The sequence below is a fragment of the Solea senegalensis genome, linkage group LG8 (assembly GCF_019176455.1).
Source record: "Solea senegalensis isolate Sse05_10M linkage group LG8, IFAPA_SoseM_1, whole genome shotgun sequence".
Classification (NCBI taxonomy): domain Eukaryota; kingdom Metazoa; phylum Chordata; class Actinopteri; order Pleuronectiformes; family Soleidae; genus Solea; species Solea senegalensis.
Window position 1 is genome coordinate 10465285 of NC_058028.1, and position 15483 is coordinate 10480767.

The following is a 15483-nucleotide window of genomic DNA, read 5'->3' on the forward strand; positions in this document are numbered from 1 at the left end:
TATTAATATTACATTGAAAGTTGATTAGCATGGTCCCCCTAATCCCCACCATTCCATGAGAAATATTACAGCTGCTGTTGGGTCATGTAAATAAAAAAGACATGAGGTTGTGGATTTGAGAAGGTGTGCAGAGCAGACACAAATACACTCCTGAGCAAAATTTTAAGACCAGTTGAAAAATTGCAAGAATTTACATGTTGAACTGTTGGATCTCAACAAGGTTCAAAGTTAAAGACCACAGCCTTTAAAAGCCTAAAGCTTCCGTGCCATTTTCTGTCAGGTATCCACACTGTCATGACCTCCTGACGGCAAAGGTAAAAAAGCTTTCTCTCTTTGAACGCAGTCGGATTGTTGAGCTGCATCAGCAAGGCCTCTCGCAGTGTGTCATTGCTGCTGAGGTTGGGCGCAGTGAGACAGTCATTTTAAACTTTTTAAAAGATCCCGAGGGTTATGGAACAAAAAAGTCAAGTGGTAGAAAGCTTTTTTGCCTTTGCCATGAGGATTTTGAGAAAAGAGCCCCCCGGGGTTTAGAGCGAGGCATGGAAAAGAAGTGATGTTAGGGTTAAGGCCAAGATGACCCGGTAAGGCCATGTAACAAGTAAAAATATGTCACGATAAAGGCTATATTTCGTAAGCTTCGACTGCTATATTATTCAAGTCATTGGGCCTCAGTACGTCACTTCCGGCACACAGCCTCCGCCCCGTGTTCACGATGATGTCAATCTCCGCTCCTCAATGAATCCACACAGCAGCCCGTTAATGCATCGATAATAAGTTTGAAAATAAATTCTGATGAGCGACGAAATAACTCAAACCTGCTTTATCATAATATTTTAAAAATTGTAAAAGAAATCCCATCATTGCCTTCATGTATTCACATTTCTCATACCGTGTTCATATCGTAAGGTTCCCTAACAGTAGCGACGTTCCCGAGATGCCACATGACCGCGCTTTGCTGTGCTCGTACACAGCTGACAGAGGGGGTGGTGCTCTATCCAGTTCTTCTAACACGTCCATGGTGTGTATGCTCGTTTTTTATTACATGGGCGGTTGAAGTGGGCGGAGCACTTGACTTTCTTTCAGACTGGTGCAATATTCGTACTCTGACGGTGTACATAACAAACTGTCGCAGCGACCACGTGCGGAAACACAGAACCACGAAGTGAGGACTCTTGTGAACGTGGTTGTACTGTCGATTTTATTTTGTGTTGGTTAAAATCGTCAGACTAATCAAGTTCAAACTACATCGGGATCAGTTTGTTTTTCAGTCGTAGCGCACAAGAGGGGGCGGCACCTGCGTTGATGGCCGGTAAAGGCGTAAGTTATGAACAAACAAATACTAAATATCTTAATGTCTCATCAAATCACAGATTTAATGATTGATGATCAATGTTGATCTGTACTGTTTAGTGTCTGGTAACCAGGATCTGATGATGGAGGAGGAGAATTCCACGCCTGATGCTGTTGGTCTCAGTTGGTGTGACTCCTCCCCCCTGCTGTGGAGGATCGAGGACCTGAAGTGGTTCCGGTCTCAGGGTCTGGTGGGTGCTCTGCTGGGGTCTCTGCCCAGGACACCGCGGCAGAATGGACGAATGGGACGACCACTGCTGCTGCTGCCAGAAGAGGAGCGTCTGCTGACTGAGCGCTGTGCCGCTGCTGCACTACCTGCTGCTAAACATGTGAGTTAACCTGCTACTAATCGGATACGTCCGATTAGGCACTTAAGGGGAAAGTTAGGGGAAATGAACTGAACGTGCAGTGCGACTGTTTGTCCACTGATGGTCTGTTTTTGTGACACTTATTGATGTGAAAACATAATGGTTTTCTGGTCTAATGTGGTCTAGGTTTAAAACAAAAACTCCCTAGCATTTACATAAATAAACTAAAAGTTTCACAAATACAGTAGTGGGTGTCAGGCAAAGTTAATGTCTTATCTAAAACGTCTAAAGTGTTTTCACATCAAGAAGTTTCACAAAAAACAGATCAGTGGACAAACAGTCGGAATTCAGTTAATTTCCCCTTAAGTGCAGAATCAGATGCTAACTTCAGCGTTGTGTCAAACTGCTGTTAACCAGGCCAGTCAACCTGCTGCAAATCATCAACCAGGTTAGTTAACATGCCACTAACCAGGTGAATTAACCTAACACTAACCAGTTAAAACATGTGAGTTAACCTGTTACTAACATTGTAAGTCAAACACTGACCACGTCAGTCAACCTGCTGTTAACCAGGTGAGTCAACCTGCTGCCAAACACTAACCATATCAATTAACGCACCACTAGGTACGAACCAGTTATTTAACCTTCCCCAAGCCAGGTGAGTTAACGTGCCACTATCTAGGTGAGTTAACCAGGTGAATTTGTTGTCTGATTTGTCTCCAGTGTGCTGTAGAAGGGGCGGATGTTCATCAGTGTGTAAAGCAGTATGAGGCAGAGCAGCAGCAGAGTTATGAGGAGCAGAGGGTTCTCGCTCTGGAGGACAGGAAGTCTGCACTGCTCCGGGCGATGACCTCATCACACACAGGTGAGAGACAGTGTCACGACAACGACGACCTGACATGTCACCTGTAATCTGATGTTCTGTTTCAGACCCCCAGACCTCAGACGAGGCCCTGCAGCGCCGCTTGGAGGCCCTTGACTGCAGCTTTACTTTCCCTCTGTCTGCGCTTGCGGTCCAGCTGAGCACAGCGAGGGTGGGGCTAACTTACTGCCATGAGGACCGGGCATTCCTGCAGGCCAATTGGCCAATCAGGAAACAGGACAACCCGCGTTGTGAGGTTAGGTATCAGGTGTTCAGCGACCTGAGGGGACGGGGCTTCTACCTGACATCAGCAGGGAAGTTTGGAGGAGACTTCCTTGTTTACCCAGGTAAGCTAACAGGGTTTTTAATTTTGTCCATGTTGACATAATTGGATGCTTCACCTCACCTCTCATTTGTGGACCTTTTGTGGTATTTTCTTGCCGTCTGTCCTCAGGTGATCCTCTTCGTTTCCATGCCCACTTCATCGCCGTCTGTCTGTCCCTGGACGAATCTGTGTGTCTGCTGGATGTCCTCGCTGTGGCGCGTCTGGGCTCTAATGTGAAAAAGACGGTGCTACTGTGCTCTGCAGCGACGGACGGTAACGTGCTGTACACGTCGCTGCAGTGGAGTGGGATGGTGTGAAGACACGGAGCTGGACACTGAGGACCTGACCTGTCCACCTATCTTGCTTGTCCTCAGTGGTTAATGGTACAAACTGTAAGAGGAGACAAAAATAACTTGGACCTGGATTGCTTGCTGGTCTATGTCTGGAACAGTCCTACCTCTTAGTCCACACTCCAGATCTGGAGCCAGGTTTTGCAGCACAGGATCAGCGAAGAAGTGGAGACAGAAGTGTGTCCAGCAGAGGGTACACTCCACATTTGTCCACCCGAGAACAGAAGAATGTCATGATTAGGTGTCTCAAAACCTTGAAACTTAAAACAATATAAGCATCCCTTTTATCCAAGTGTAGACTGTTATATTTAACATCTGGATTATTCATTTCATTATTAAAAACACATGTTAATGGAATTAACTTGATATTGTCATATTTGAAGCGTAAACATGGACAAGTCCAGTCTGAGATTTACTGTTTTTTGCTATAGTGTAAAAATCATTAATTTAACAATGAGTGAAAACACAATAAACAAAGTCAAAGTTGAAACTGAGTGATTTATTTCATCCATAATGTACATAATAATTGGTAACATTTAAGAAAAAAAAAAGTTTGGTGTGGGTTCACTTCTTCGTTCTAGTTCAGAGTTCCAGGTGTCTGGAGGTCAGGGGATTGGGGGGGGGTTGTGCTCTGGGGTTATGAATCAGAGATTTGGGCCTCACAGTTGTGGGGTCAGGGCTCTGGGCAATTTAGGGCCAACCTCGTTGCTGTGGCAACAAGTTTCATGGTTCCACTGATCCACTTCAGTACAAGAGGTCGATGGCACCCCCACTAAGCTCTGCCTCCTTGTTCTCCCTGAAGGGGAAGTGAATACCTGTCAGACGGATCAGCAGGATGTTGAGTGCTTGGAGGAGGAAGATGATGAGGAAGAGCCAGAAGCAGCGGTCATAGCGCTCTGTGTGTGTCTGGAACATGAAGTTGACCTCGTTGAAATTGGCAATGCTCTCTGAGAGACGATGGAGCTTCACCTCGGATGAAAACAGGATCATCACCAGACAGCTACATACGCCTGTGGGGCAGGGGCAGATCAAATATCATGGATGTGACTCTAATTCTATCATATCCTGAGATTTTGTTGTTGTTGCATCTGTAGTGAACAGGTGTGATCAAGTGTTTCCTTACAGCAGATGAAGCTCCACAAGTAAAGTCCCATGGGGCCTTGCAGCGTCTCGTAGGGGTGGCCGAAGGCGTTGAAGAAGAAGAAGCCAGTCGCCACAGAGGAGAAGAGTATCACGGTGCCACAGAAGACGACGACGGTCACGTGGAGGCCGACGGGGAAACCACCCACGAGGTCTGGGAAAACTGAGAGGAAGAGACGAAAAAGCAGTAAGGACGCATAGAGGAAGCTGGAAGACACAGAGGATCACCTCATAAAATATACATGAGTTTAAGTCTATGATACCTTAAGAATATGTTCATTGCTTTATCTTAATACTCGAAAGCTTTTTCCAACAGGAAACTGAAATCATTTTACAGTGTCTTCACAGGGACAGAGCTCCTGTGTTCTCTCATTAGTTCCAGTCAGGTGGAAACCTCATTAGTGAGGAGGCAACAAAAGACGGCAGACTCAGAGTCCTGGACTAAGATCTGGACAAAAGATGGGACGTTATTATTATTATTTATCACATATTACGCAAGTACTCAATAAGTTGATCTAGATGGATTTCCATTATCGAGATAACCAAGAGCAATGAAAATTGCTTTTTATAAATGTGGTCAACATACCCTAATGATTTCATTTGAGGTGCCACAAGGGGGCGCAGGGATCATTCCAGTCATTAGGGAACCCATACTGATTTATAGTGATATTTTGAAAGATTGTTGTTTTTTGTTTTTGTTTGAATAATATATAGTTTGTAATATGTTTTTCTATTTACAAGTGAATATTTTTTGTGTTGTTTTAGTAATGTAAGTATTTGATAACATTTTGTAACATTTTTTGGCGTGAATAATTTCAGTAATGGACTTCATGAGCTGATATATCAGAAATGCTTGGGCCCATAACGATATGTATATTAAGGTGTCCAAAATGTGATAAAAAAGTCATACTTTAGTATGTCGTCCAAATTGTGACAAAAAAATCAAACTTTAGTATGTCATCCAAATTGTGACAAAAAAGTCATACTTTAGTATGTCGTCCAAAATGTGACAAAAAAATTATAGGTTAGTATGTCAAAAACAAAAAGTCATACTTTAGTATGTCTTCCAAAATGTGACAAAAAGTCATACTTTAGTATGTCTTCCAAAATATGACAAAAAAGTCATACTTTAGTATGTCGTCAAAAATATGACAAAAAAGTCATAACTAAAATGTCATAGTTTAGTATGTCGTCCAAAATTTGACAAAAATGTCATAGTTTAGTATGTCTTCCAAAATTTTACAAAAATGTCATAGTTTAGTATGTTGTCCAAAATTTTACAAAATTGTCATACTTTAGTATGTCGCCCAAAATTTGACAAAATTGTCATAGTTTAGTATGTCGTCCAGAATTTGACAAAAATGCCATAGTTTAGTATGTTGTCCAAAATTTGACAAAAAGTCATAGTTTAGTATGTTGTCCAAAATTTGACAAAAAGTCATAGTTTAGTATGTCGTCCAAAATGTGACCAAAATGTCACGAATGTGGACGACATTCTAAACTATGACATTTTTGTCACATTTTGGACTATTTGGACTATTTATTATTAATGTCTCTTCTTAGCTATGTAGCACAAAGAACACTGCTATCGTCTGCTGTTGGTTTATTGGAGGTTCCACACGAAAAGTCAAAGAAAATTGGGGATACCGCCTTTGTTACTTACAACCCTAATCTTGTGAACACACTACCCTTACATATCAGGGAAGCCAGCTCACTAGATATTTTTAAGAGGAGACTTAAAACCTATGTTTTTATTTCTTATTCTACCCTGGGTTGTGTTTCATTTGCATTTTAGTTACATTTTTTATATGAAAGGTGCTATACAAATAAAGTGGTTTTATTATTATTATTATTATTACTAAGGAAATGTTTGGCTCAACACTGATAATTGGTGTATCAGTTAAAAGTTGAATAACACATTCTTGTAATAAAAAAAATCCATTTTCCTCTATGAGGCTCAGATCAAAATAGATCTTCTAGTACATGGAGGTTTTGTTGTTTTCATATTTGTTGTGTCAATTTGTGTTGTGTGTGTTTTTACTGCAGCTTCCACACATGCCTCACATCAGTGAGTGTCTAATGAAGAGGAGCCTGAAGCCCACCGACTTGAGAGACATGACACTGGGCCAGCTCCAGGTTATAGTCAACGACCTGCACTCCCAGATTGAGAGTGAGTTGACCGCACGCACATACACACACACACACACATACACACACACAGGGAGAGAGAAAATCTACTTTCAGTTGCAGAAATGAGCAAGAGACCAAAATGGGGAATAACATGTACATGCATACTGACCCCTACTGTTTTCAGTGGATGTGAAAGTACTTTTATATATGTTAGTCAGTGAACAGCTCTCCCTCCCCTCTGAGCATTTACTGTCACCACAGTGTCCTGTACACATCATTGATCCTGCTCTTCTTACATTAAACTGCTCCAAAAAAAAATCCCCCCCGAGTCCAAGAAACGATGACCTCGTTTGCATTACAAAAACAGATTTCCCCCTCAAAACATCTTATTGTTTGGAATTTAGAGGCTTCTGGCAACAGCTGAAGGAAGCAATTTGATGTGTGTGAAAAATTACCGCAACCCTTGACATAGACATTCACTTAACACAGTTTATTGATGATTTCCTAAGTGGACACATTTTTTGACGTTGGCATGATTATTTACGCCATGTTTTATTCACTCACTTCAAGCTTTTTTTTTACACCAAAGAACTATTAATAAACTTAATAATAAAACAGAAAATGAATAGTAGGCACATTATGAATTCACTGTAGCGGCCGTTTGAAACCAAAATGATATGCTTTACTTTAATAATCACATGTATAATCCCGATTAATCAGAAACCCGGTTAATCGTGACATCCCAAAATACGACTGTACGTGTGATATTTGTGATATATGATCAAACTCTTTGACTGTCCGTGTCTCCAGGTCTGAATGAGGAGCTTGTACAGTTGCTGCTCATCCGAGATGAACTACACATGGAGCAAGATGCCATGCTGGTCGACATAGAGGACCTCACCAGGTGATTCATGATGCAGTCATCTGTAAATAAATCAGAAGTCATTAGAACAGGGTTTCTGTACTACTTATTGGACTACTAAATTCTTCCAGGTTTCTTATCCTCCTGTCCATAAGTTACTAAATTACTGTCAGACTTAGGATTTAATTACCAAAACACTGCTGGTGTCTGTACATCATGTATGTCATTAGTCCAACCTCCTGCAGCCATTTTGTTTTGCGAGTGATTGTACGTTGTGTTTCCACCTTTCCATGTTGCCAGGCGACGTGAGAATCAGAATCAGGAAAATCAGAAAAACCACTATACTGAAAAATAGAGAGAGGCTAAATCAGCATTGTGTGAAATCATCATTTGCTGATGGCTTGAATGTTACGCATGTTTGATGCAAAATTTGGACAATAATGGCACAAAGATTTGTCCGTGGGATTCGTGAGCGTTGCAAAGTCACACTCTGAGAAAGTGAATTCCTTGATTCAACAGCAGTGCCAGTGTTTGTGTGCCAAAGTCTACTATTGGCTTTGTACAAGAGACTGCACCATAGTTGTCTGCTTCAGTATTTGAGACACCATGAAGTACACTTAATGTCACAGAGGTTTGAAAAAAAATAGGTTATTTTCACTTGGGGCCCCAAAGTATCTTGAAAAGCCCCTTGTGGGATTGATTCAGGCCTGGGTTTTGTTCTTCGCTTGAGTTTTGCTGTCAGTGACGAAAATACAAACGACTGAGTCATTGAACGTATGTTTTCTTTTCTCTTTCTTCTTTTTTTCCCAGGCATGCTGAGAGCCAGCAGAAACATTTGGCTGAGAGAACCCTATCCAAATAAAATGCCCGTCCCTGCACTGCTCTTGTTCTCTTCTAAGCTTAGCCCTCGATCTGAAGCAGACTTTTCCCCTACTGGCCACTCAACCACTGTCCTGAGTCAATCCAAATCCTGCCCGCTTGTCCCAAGTATTTTGCTCCTCTCTGCTTCCCCTGTCTCCCCCCTCCGTCTCCCCCCGTCTGCCTTCTTGTCCAGCCCACTGACTGCAGTGGTGATAACAGCACAGAAGTCGTAGACCACTCTCGTTCATTTGCTTCTGTGGTTTTTTGCAGCGCTAAAGAACTGAGAAGCACTTCCTACTTTGTGGGAGAAGAGGATTGTGTGTTGTCATGGATTCTGTCCCCAGCTTCCTGTGCAGTGATCGGCCTTGCTTTGCTACTGTTTCTTTCAAACTTTCTACATCCGCCACTGAATTATAACTGTTCAAATGCAAAAATTGTGGGGGAAAAAAATAAAATAATAGCGAAAAACTTTAGTAGAAAGTCATTCATGCGAGAAAAAAAAGAAAAGAAACAACACTGTATAAAAAAATTGAAAAAAACTAACTTCTTCAGACCATTTTAAGTTGGACAGTAATTTAAAAGTATTTCAAAGTTGACCTGTTTTTATTCTGCACAAATGGTAGTTTTCAACTGAGAAATGTTTATTTGAAGGTGCTAAAAGAGTGTAAAGGAAACATGCCTGCCTTGTAGTGGAGTCGTAGCTTTTGGTAATACATTCACTCTAATTGCTCTTCAACATTTTGTGAATGTTGATTTTCTGACACAAGTCATTTGAAATGAATAAGTGTGTTAATATTGTTTTCATCCTGTTGTATTCAGAATCTTTATTTGAGGGAAGAAATGTTATTGTACAGATATGTAAAATAAAGAATAAACTTTGTTTCATAGACGCTGGTGTTGTGCAGTATTGTGGAAAATAACAGGTTTTCAGGCACAAATTCATGTACTTGCTCTGTACTCAAGTGTCCTTTCTCAAAGGTGTCTCGATAATTATATATATAAACATATATATAACCGCCTTTTTAACATCAAGATGAAGACACAACATGAAAGACCTAACGATACAATACCAATTCAGAGAAGCAAGACATTCCCCACTGGAACGTTTAAAAACAATCAATAATTTATGCTTTAAAATGTGAGATAGTTTAAGACGTTCACGAGAGAAAAACAACAAACACAGAAACATTTATTGGCAAACATGGCAATTGTGTGTCATCTTATGAGGTGTGTGTGCAGCAGTGGCGTGCACAGACGTTTCAGGGACCAGGGCCTCAAGTGAAAAAAAGGGGCACAGTTTCTGTGGCAAATCTTGTACTTAGAATAACTCTTCACTCATGCAGATGAACAGGCCAGACAAAAGGACGATATAAAAAATAATTATTGCACACTTGTTATGGGCCACTTAAAAAAGGAAATATAGAAATAGATATTAAGAAAAATGTCTTTTTCAATGACCTGGTCAAAGGGCAAAAAAGAAGAAATTGAAGAAAATTGTATTACAATATACACAAACTTCTCAGGCCACCATGAGCTGTAATTTGTTATCCACATTGCTATAATGAACATACAATAATAACATACAAAACATAATTAAGGTTTAAGTATTTAGTGTGACCTACCCTTACACTTAACAACAGCACGACCTTAGCTCTCTTGTTTATTGTTTAAGGTTTATTCTACTATTTCATGTCAACAAATATCTGCTGTGAAAATGGTTGATATCACCAGGTTTATTCAAGACACACACGTGTAGTAAGAGACCCCCCCCCACACACACAGCCATGAATTTACCACGACACTTAAAGTTGATTATGATTCACTCGCCATCATTTTGTTTTTCCCACTCAGACAAAGAAGAGACATGACTTTAACTCATCAGTGACAGTAACACATGATTCACTTCCACTATGATTGTCAGGTTTGCACTGAGGTTTATGTGCACAATGTGCATATTGTTTAAGAAATAATAATAATTATTATCTTTAAAAATCTTGGATTGTGTGCACGAAGAGTCATCATTATGTGTTTTACATAATAACATGTTAATCTGCAACTCTTACTCATCTGAGCCGTTAGATTACACTGATAGTTCATATGCATCATTCTATTATATTGAGTTTTCTTTGTCACACTTTCAGCCCACGTTCCTGTTCCTCAGAGAAAAGTTATTAGAGTTAATGAAAGCTAAAGAAATAACGGAAACTCAAATTGGGGAGAAAAAACGTCTTTGTTAACTGAAATAAAAAAATAGAAAAATAAAAAAGATAACTAGCTGAAACTGAATTGTGTGTTTACAAAACTAACTATAAAACAAAATAAAATTGGAGTGAAAATGTGCTTCATTTTTTTGTCTTACTATACACGTGTAGTATGGCTTAAACCAGGGGTGTAAAACTGGTCAAGATGGGGGAAAAAAACAACTGTTCAGTAGTGGGCGGAAAATATAACCTTAAAATTATAACGCAATAAAGATATTCATGAGGATATTTCACTGAATTTCAAAGTAAAAGTGCTTGTTTTGACATGGAACTGTGTATTGTTCACAATAATAATAACATTCAATACATCCAAATCAATAATAATAATGAAGTGCACAACTGTGATTAAAACACCTGAGAAGCTCATATATATACATATATATGTATATAGATATATATATATATACTTATATATATATATATATGCAATTTGATGTTGAATGTAATACATTTAATAATGTGAAAATTACAAACAAATGTCTTATTACTTTTATAGCAAATACATTTAGTATTATGTCTACACTCTTTCACCTTACTGTGTTTAAAGGAAGATTATAATTGTAAAGGTTAGGGTTATCGATTGGGGAGCCACGTGTGTATATATATATATATATGTATATATATATATATATATATATACATATATATATATATATATATATATGTGTGTGTGTATACAAAAATAGACTCTGACAGACGTGAAGACAACAAAGCTGGAGATTCTTTCTTTTTCACTTTTCAGAACCTGTGCTTTCTGATTCTTACTTCATTAAAAAAAGAGTTGAATAACTCATTTGTATAAGTAAAAACCTGTGAGTCCTTTGCCACCTATATGTAAATCAGCAATCTGCTGTAAAGAATTCAGATGCGCTTCCTCTTTCGATTAAACCTAGGAAGTGTAATCGCTGGTCGCAACTGCAGTGAGAAAATAAAACACTACCACAGCACACACACACACACACACACGGTAGTATGACTCAGGAGCACTCTTTGTTTCGGTATTGCCTCATCACCATGTCTGTCTTTCACTCATTCATCTGTGCTATGTTCACTGCTCTTGAAGGGAGTCCATTTCAGCGTGGGCAGTGGGAACGGTCACTCGTGGTTCAGAAAACTGAATATGACTGGACAGTTCAGTAATGATTAACATGTTATTTTTCATGCACAATATGAGGAAGCCCCCACACACACACACACACACACTTAGTGGGTCACTTGCCTCAAGGAATTCTCAGGTACTCAGTAATACACAACATGATTAATGTCACTGTGAGGAAGTCCCCACATCAGCTGCCTGAAGGAATACTCAGCAGTGGACGATCCTGCGGCGAAGCCAGTGAAAGGCCAGGAAACCACTGCAGTTTCACACTGTGAATGGATCAAATGCCCTGAAAAAGTGGCACAGGAGGCTGTGAGAGAGCTGAAGAGCATGACATCATCCACAAAAGTTTCACACCAGGGACATTCTTGCGCTATGACAGAGTGAAATTCATTCTAGATAATGTCACCTCACCCAAAGGTACAGTGGGCTTTAGTCATATCACAATGTTATTTTTCAGGTTGTCGCAGAAGAGAGTCACTTATCTGACTTTTGTGATGGATTAAAAGGTAGAATGAAATAACCAGAGGTGTGTAAGAGACCCCCCCACACACACACACAGCCATGAATTTACCACTACACTTAAAGTTCATTATGATTCACTCGCCATCATTTTGTTTTTCCCACTCAGACAAAGAAGAGACATGACTTTAACTCATCAGTGACAGTAACACGTGATTCAACTCCACTATGATTGTCAGTTTTGCACCGAGGTGTACATGCACAATGTGCATATTGTTTAAGAATTAATAATAATAATTATCATTAAAAATCTTGCATGGTGTGCATGAATGTGTTTTACATAATGGCATGTTAATCTGCAACTCTTACTCATCTGAGATTACACTGATAGTTCATATGCATCATTCTATTATATTGAGTTTTCTTTGCCCACTCCTTCTGTTCCTCAGAGAAATGTTATTAGAGTTAATAAATAACAGAAACTAAAATTAGGGGAAAACAACTTCTTTGTTAACTGATTCTTTTCTTTTTCTTTTAAAGATAACTAACTGAATTAAAAAACTAACTATAAAACAAATTGAAATTGGAGCAACAATGTGCTTCATTTTGTTGTCTTTGTAAATGTATTTCATTCATTCATTCATTTTTCTCTTTTGTTGAAAGGTTATATTTGAGACAGAATAACTACATAACAACATTATGTAGTTCAATGTGAATCAAACCTCTAGTTTAGGGGTTCATTTATTTTAATTTTGCTCATGTTTTTCCTCAGATTGAGCTCTCAGAGGTTACATTGTTATGTATATTATTTACTATTTATTCTGCAATAGTCAGGTCTTTAATCTGTTGGCTATTTGATTTTTTTTTTTCCTGGCACCCTATTATGCACATTTTGTACTTCAGGCTACTTTCTTGTAGACTTGTATTTAATTCAGTGATGGTTGTTTATCTGACCTCATACATATTTTAAAATGGCATCTTTTGCTGGGTTTTAAGTCAAAACTAAATAAAAACTAAAACTAATGAAAAATCCCAAACTATTCTAACCACTCAAAAAAAATGAAACAAAAATGAAACATTTTTTGTTTGTTTGTTTGTTTGTTTTGTTGTTTTACTCAGCTCATAACGTGAGCTGCTGGAAGCTCGAGGAGGAAATAACGTGGAACGTTTTAGTTTTCTTTTTTCTCCTGCAGGGGGAGGAGATGAGGAGGGAATCCCCCGAGAAAACATATAAATCTGTGAGATAAAAGCAGCAGCAGCAACACAGTCCTGCTCCTCTCTCTCACACACACACACATCTTCAGTCTGAGCAGAAACAACACGATGGTCAAGTGTAACTTGTGTAAGTCCGACATGAGCAAACTTTGTTTTCATGCAACAACAAAGAAAAACTGCTTGACACTGGTTTGAATGGACCTGCTCATTGTTGTTGTTTTGCTGTGCGCAGACTTCACCAGCTGCTGCTCCCTCCTCCTCCCGCTGCTGCTGCTGCAGCTGCTGACCCTCAACTGCCGCACCACTGCGGGACTTCCGGTCAACGCGGACAGGTGCGCGCACTGCAATCGGCTCTTCAAGACGCTCCTGCTGAATATCACAGAGCTTCTGAAAAGTGTGAGTACACATTATATCACCAGTCTTATATTATGGATCGGGATTAGGGCCAAATGTGAAATAAAAAAAAAAAAATGGATTTGCATTTTGAGATTTATGTCAGAAATCTGACTTTCTCTTCTCAGAATTCTGACTTTTTTTCCCCTCAGAATGTTTTAATGTGTTGTTTTTTTTTTAAAAAAAAAATTTATTTTGTCATTTTGCATTTCAGGATGATTTATGCTTCGGCATCCTGTCTGATAAGGTGGTGTTGGGTAAACCTGAGACATTAATGTCCTGCACACCCACTCCGGCTCAGGTGACAATTGTTTGTTTATCAAAAAAATTTAAATCACAATTTTCTATTTTATGTGTTAACTCCTTTTCCATGAATACAAAAAACACATTTGTGCTTATCTTTGAATGAGAATTGAAAAGTTTTTTTTGGTGCCAGAAACAACTTGTTCATGTTTAAAATGATTCCCTCCACAGAACTCAAGCTGCATGATGCAAAGACATTCATCCTTCAGTGAGGTACGCTGATAACACTTTTTTTTTTACTTATTCTCCAGATGGAATACCTATTTAAGTATACTTAAATAGCTTAAATAGTAAATAAGTACTGTGTGTGAAGTGTTATATGGCAAACCAAGGTTCATAAGTCTCTTATGTTTACAATGAAGTCATCCTGTCCCAGCTTTGGGCATCAGATGAATCTTGAGAGTCTGCCTTACCTTTTCTTGCACCATGGTATAAAAACTACAACATGGTATAAAACTACAAGTGCACTTTGTTTATTGTTTATTGGTCAGTTTGTCTGCATGTGCTAGGAATTGTATCTGTATAAAGAAATTCATAAATTCAAATATTTTCTTGAACTGACTTTATCATAGAAATAAGATTAAACATGTGTTGACAATAAAACAGACAGATTACAGATGACCTCTCTTATCGTCACTGTCTTGACAGAGTGAATGTTTGCGGAACATCATGAAGGACCTGGTTTACTACGAAGCTGCCATTAAATCTTACCTGAACTCCACGCTCAGAAGCCCTACAGAAGAAGTTGCTCTTCTGAGTCCAACTCTGGGAATAATAAAGAGCTTGAAGGTGTGTTCATCATGTATATGTGTCAGTGGTTGAAAAGGTGTGGGGGAGAATAGAAACAGGCTGGGAAATAACATTTTAACACAACCTAATGACATGTTCTTTGGTTTAACGCAGAGCTGCTCCCCGATGCCAGCTGAAGAGAACAAACCTTCAGAGGTATTTTTCCCAATTGCTTCTTTTTGAGTCTCCTGTTTACTCATCTCTAAGTCTTTAAGAGGAAATAAACCGGCACACGTGAGTGTGTGCACAGTTGCAGTCGTGGTCATGTCACATGTACTTGCCTGTGGTCTTTTAGGAAGACGCAGCTCAGATGTGGGGAGGGGACACCTTCAACAACAGACAGGAGATGTGCAAGATGATGAGAGGCTTCTACGTGCGAACCATCACCATCAACCGAGCCATGGGTTACATCGCTTCGGGAGACCACAGGAAGTAAACATCATCGCCATCACCACCGCCGCCGCCATCTCTCCAATCAATACCACATTGTCGTCTACACTCGTTTAAATGATCGCAACATTCACTACCATCACCTGTACCTGCAACTACTGACCACATAGTTCTCTACACTGCACCTGTCTGCATGATTTACTGCTCAGGCATAAGCTCGTCGTTCAGCCTCAAGTCAAAATATTGCTAAGGTTACAGCAGTGGAGGCCATGTTGGCCCTTATACACCTATGAATGTATTCCAATATTTGGGGGAATGTATTTATTTATTTAATATCTATTTATTACATTTATTTATTTGATGGTCTGTGATGTTATTTATTG

At 39.4% G+C, this 15483-nt stretch overlaps 4 protein-coding genes across 4 annotated transcripts; 3 read left to right on the plus strand and 1 right to left on the minus strand.

Annotated features, from left to right (window-relative positions):
- The first annotated feature begins 96 nt into the window (after positions 1 to 96).
- On the plus strand, positions 97 to 3685 carry tsen34 (TSEN34 tRNA splicing endonuclease subunit). The gene is made up of 5 exons (XM_044032313.1): positions 97 to 1317; positions 1411 to 1679; positions 2382 to 2523; positions 2589 to 2867; positions 2975 to 3685. Exons 2-5 carry the CDS (start codon positions 1431 to 1433, stop codon positions 3160 to 3162), a joined length of 858 nt encoding a protein of 285 aa, XP_043888248.1. The 5' UTR covers positions 97 to 1317; positions 1411 to 1430; the 3' UTR covers positions 3163 to 3685.
- Positions 3674 to 4556, minus strand: clrn1 (clarin 1; the record flags this gene model as incomplete). Its single annotated transcript, XM_044032308.1, has 2 exons — positions 3674 to 4205; positions 4319 to 4556. Coding segments are annotated over 2 exons (504 nt in total), but the record flags the coding sequence as incomplete, so codon positions are not given.
- A 1688-nt stretch (positions 4557 to 6244) lies between these two features.
- On the plus strand, positions 6245 to 9077 carry LOC122773017 (schwannomin-interacting protein 1-like). Its single transcript, XM_044031383.1, has 3 exons — positions 6245 to 6505; positions 7276 to 7369; positions 8138 to 9077. Exons 1-3 carry the CDS (start codon positions 6319 to 6321, stop codon positions 8187 to 8189), a joined length of 333 nt encoding a protein of 110 aa, XP_043887318.1. The 5' UTR covers positions 6245 to 6318; the 3' UTR covers positions 8190 to 9077.
- A 4256-nt stretch (positions 9078 to 13333) lies between these two features.
- On the plus strand, positions 13334 to 15456 carry il12a (interleukin 12a). Its single transcript, XM_044032309.1, has 7 exons — positions 13334 to 13352; positions 13458 to 13621; positions 13833 to 13919; positions 14093 to 14134; positions 14570 to 14710; positions 14825 to 14866; positions 15006 to 15456. Exons 1-7 carry the CDS (start codon positions 13334 to 13336, stop codon positions 15144 to 15146), a joined length of 636 nt encoding a protein of 211 aa, XP_043888244.1. The 3' UTR covers positions 15147 to 15456.
- The last annotated feature ends 27 nt before the right edge of the window (positions 15457 to 15483 follow it).

Bases quoted from the DNA above. Each gene is read 5' to 3' on its own strand.
- tsen34 (XM_044032313.1), top strand. From the start codon at position 1,431: ATGATGGAGGAGGAGAATTCCACGCCTGATGCTGTTGGTCTCAGTTGG. The intron at 1,680-2,381 runs GTGAGTTAACCT...ATTTGTCTCCAG, and splicing joins CACTACCTGCTGCTAAACAT to TGTGCTGTAGAAGGGGCGGA. The intron at 2,524-2,588 runs GTGAGAGACAGT...GTTCTGTTTCAG, and splicing joins GATGACCTCATCACACACAG to ACCCCCAGACCTCAGACGAG.
- LOC122773017 (XM_044031383.1), top strand. From the start codon at position 6,319: ATGGAGGTTTTGTTGTTTTCATATTTGTTGTGTCAATTTGTGTTGTGT. The intron at 6,506-7,275 runs GTGAGTTGACCG...CCGTGTCTCCAG, and splicing joins CCTGCACTCCCAGATTGAGA to GTCTGAATGAGGAGCTTGTA. The intron at 7,370-8,137 runs GTGATTCATGAT...TTTTTTTCCCAG, and splicing joins GACATAGAGGACCTCACCAG to GCATGCTGAGAGCCAGCAGA.
- il12a (XM_044032309.1), top strand. The intron at 13,622-13,832 runs GTGAGTACACAT...TTTGCATTTCAG, and splicing joins TCACAGAGCTTCTGAAAAGT to GATGATTTATGCTTCGGCAT. The intron at 14,867-15,005 runs GTATTTTTCCCA...GTGGTCTTTTAG, and splicing joins AAGAGAACAAACCTTCAGAG to GAAGACGCAGCTCAGATGTG.